The 3,232-nt window shown below is 36.3% G+C and overlaps 1 protein-coding gene across 1 annotated transcript in view; it reads right to left on the bottom strand.

Annotated features, from left to right (window-relative positions):
* Positions 1 to 3,232, bottom strand: part of LOC103598563 (regulator of G-protein signaling 7-like) — a gene marked incomplete at its 3' end in the record, with an annotated part of 164,908 nt that overhangs the window by 1,799 nt on the left and 159,877 nt on the right. Inside the window, exon 3 of the mRNA XM_008582570.1 lies at positions 1,971 to 2,077. Within this exon, the coding sequence (XP_008580792.1) occupies positions 1,971 to 2,077 (107 nt within the window). The remainder of the gene's footprint in view (positions 1 to 1,970; positions 2,078 to 3,232) is intronic.

Below are 3,232 nucleotides of genomic sequence, written 5' to 3'. Positions count from 1 at the left end.
ATGAGTTGAATTTCAGTTCACTGTAATAAAGAACGTTCTGCTGCTTGGAACCAATATAAAAATGGAACGAACACTTTGAACAAGTGAACACCTTGGAATGCAGGTCGCGGTCGTCCATTCCAAGCTTTGCTCATTTATGACCCATGAGCATGACTGAGACATTTAAACCTTGTCTGACTATTAATCTCAGAGCAGAGTTGAAGATTGCAAATTATTGCTAATTTAAGCCATCGTCACTACCGGTGGGCCTGACCTAGTTTGTCTAATGGAAAACTTTTGAATTAGATAATTCTCAAGCAAGAGATAGGCTTGTTTCCTTTATAGATAGCTATGTTCATTTACATATGGATAATTTTACTTATAATATTGACAGCAAAGATGAACAAAAGTTTTATTTTTGTAAAAAACAAACATTTCATTCAGAGTTTGTGAGAATTTTGTGAGACCTAAAGTTTATTTATAATCTCTCTATAAAATTTTTTATAAAGAATATAAGAAATAAGATTATATAAGAAAGATTAATAAGAAATATAAGAAAATAAGATTATATAAGAAATGTAACCTTCCAGTAGAAAGGAGAGTCCTTTAAAAAACAAGAAGTGTTAGTCACATATAAACAATTTACTTCCTAATCACTGATAATTCTTATCTTTTTAAATGGTAACCTTAACACCACAAGTTACTCTAACTTAATAATAAGCTGTTTTAAGCTACCATTACTTTAAGTTTAGCTGTGTAAAGAATAAAGCACTGTTACATTAAAACATTTAAAATTAAGTGGTAATTTAACTAAATGCTTAGATCAGAATCACAGTTTCAGGAGACTACTTTGTCTCCTGGCTACTCAGTGCAAAAATGTCCCATGATTATTTGCTGTGGCATAAATGGGTCCTAAGAAAATGGCAGTGAGACTGTTCTAGGAGGACAAGGACATTTGAAATGATTTTTCAAAGCAAATGAACAAAATAATGTTTAAAGCATATTTTCTTTTTGCTCTAAGTTTTCCCAAGCCAGTTTTAGGCACTCAAATCCTATTCGGTCATTTATCTAGACACAGATTATTTAATAATACTCAGAACAAGTAAGGGGAATGCTCTAAAGTCTGAAAGGGGCAGAAGGGGAGGACCTCCAGAGCATACCTTCAGGAGATAAGCTAGAGTTTGAACTCTGGCATTTCTATATGCCTTAATTTTATAGGCTGGAACCCACTAGTCAGTTCTTAATGAGCCATGATGTCTAATGAAACGTAGAATACACTTCAGGTAAACCATTGTGAATTTAAGTGTCAACTGTATGCCCAGTGACTGATTAGAGTCCACAACCATCTCCTGAAACAATATCAGCATCTGTGTCATTTGAAAATGACCTACAATGACTCTTATCAGTTTGCAAGTTAACTAAGGTGTCCCGTCTCAGGTGAGTGGCACACATGGCAGCCTCATGTCAGTCTTCACAGACTTGTAGAAGGGCCTCAGATGCCCTCATGTAGAGGGTTTGCATGATTAGCTAAATTCTACCCTGGAGCTTCAAGCATTCCCATGAGAGTTTACTTGGACTGAGGATAGTTCTGGATCACAGACAAGAGCCACAGGATAATAAATTTAGTTAAATGCCTCTCAACTCCCTCCCTAGTAGCTAAATGCAACCCACAGATGAAGACCCTCTCATCTTCCCAAATCCCATTGCCACTTACTGAATTTCCCTTAAGCTCCTTCTATAAAATATAACTTCGAACATCACACAATTTAGCTTTCAGAAATCATGTTTAACTAAGCACATTCCATCTTTCTCTGTGTTCATTGCCATTTACATCTTAAGTTTCACCATTAGTTAGTTTCTAACTAGCCTGAGTTGAAGAAAATAATACCTAGTTTTCAAAAGTTCTTTAGAAAACAAAACTACCAAAAAACCCTGAAAAACAAAATGCAAGTTTCTAATTTCCTGTTAAGGAACATTTTCATGAAACTTACTTGAAATCGGTAAAAGGTGCCATCGTCCTTGAGCGTGAGGACATGATCTGAGATGGGAAAGAAGTAGCCATGGGCGGCCATCAGCGTCCCCAGATGGAGAGCCTCCACTGTGTGATGAAAACAAACACACAAGAGAACATAAAAGAGCTTTTTACACTTATTGATTCACAGGAGTGTAACACTGTGTAGTTTCCTTTGAGCACACTCTTGGCATCCTGCAAACCTGGCTTTCTACCATTTGTGTTTTTCAGTTCTTTCCCACAAAGTTCTAAGATGGATCTGTTGGTGACTGCAGTGACCAGCCACATCCCATGACCGTCACTGTGAGAAGATAAAGTCACGGAACTATGAAATCAGAAGCTCTCCTGAATCTTCTGAAGCTGGCTCCCTCATTTCACAGAGGGGACATCTATTTGCCCTGTGTTAACGTTCTTCTACAAACAATTCCATTTGGCATTTGCATAGGACTTTGAACTTCTAAAAGTTTTCACTTGCATCACCCCCTTCTGCATAATACATAATTTTTCTAATAACGAATATCAGTAATTTTTCTAATGAGATGGACCATCATTACGTGATGTTAGCAGGGAATGTTAAGGCATCTGGTACTATTTATGCTGTACTATCGAGTCCACGGTCCTGTGATTCTCAAGACTATTCTAGTTCTTACTCTTCTTTACAGTATCTTAGACATGGGCTAGGAAAATGTTTATTTGACAATTAAATCACTGTAGTCCGAAGGTAATGCTGCACTACCCACATGCTTTCTATAGCAGTGGACAATTTCTTCTAACAAATGGGTTAATAAATTAAAAAAATATATTAGCATATCAATTATTACTAATCACAATTATTCATTATGTCCCTTACCCAACCGATCACTCCACAACTCCCCTTAGATCAATAATTACCACATTTGAGCAAGGACAATACTAAGTTTGCTAACGTGAAGTCTAGAAAACATGAAACCATGCGGAGAGTTTTCTAGCCCAACATAAAAACATATCTGTAAGAGAAAACTCCAAATTAGTGAGATTTATTTATCTGTTCGTGTATCTTTATACATAATTCATTTATAGATTTATTTCTATTTCTTAGAAAAGTAGCTAAAAATGGTTCTTTGACTCTTGGATTCTTACGGCAGTTCTGGGACTATGTGGATCTATCTATATCTCCAGCCATCTATCAAGGAAAGCTTTTCGTTTTTTTTTTTTCCTTTTTGTCTTTTTTCGTGACCGGCAACGGATCGCAACCCTCAGTGT

Source organism: Galeopterus variegatus, unplaced genomic scaffold (assembly GCF_000696425.1).
Source record: "Galeopterus variegatus unplaced genomic scaffold, G_variegatus-3.0.2 Scaffold2669, whole genome shotgun sequence".
In the NCBI taxonomy this organism is placed as follows: Eukaryota; Metazoa; Chordata; class Mammalia; order Dermoptera; family Cynocephalidae; genus Galeopterus; species Galeopterus variegatus.
Note: the sequence above shows the minus strand (reverse complement) of the source record. Positions and strands in the feature narration are given on the sequence as shown.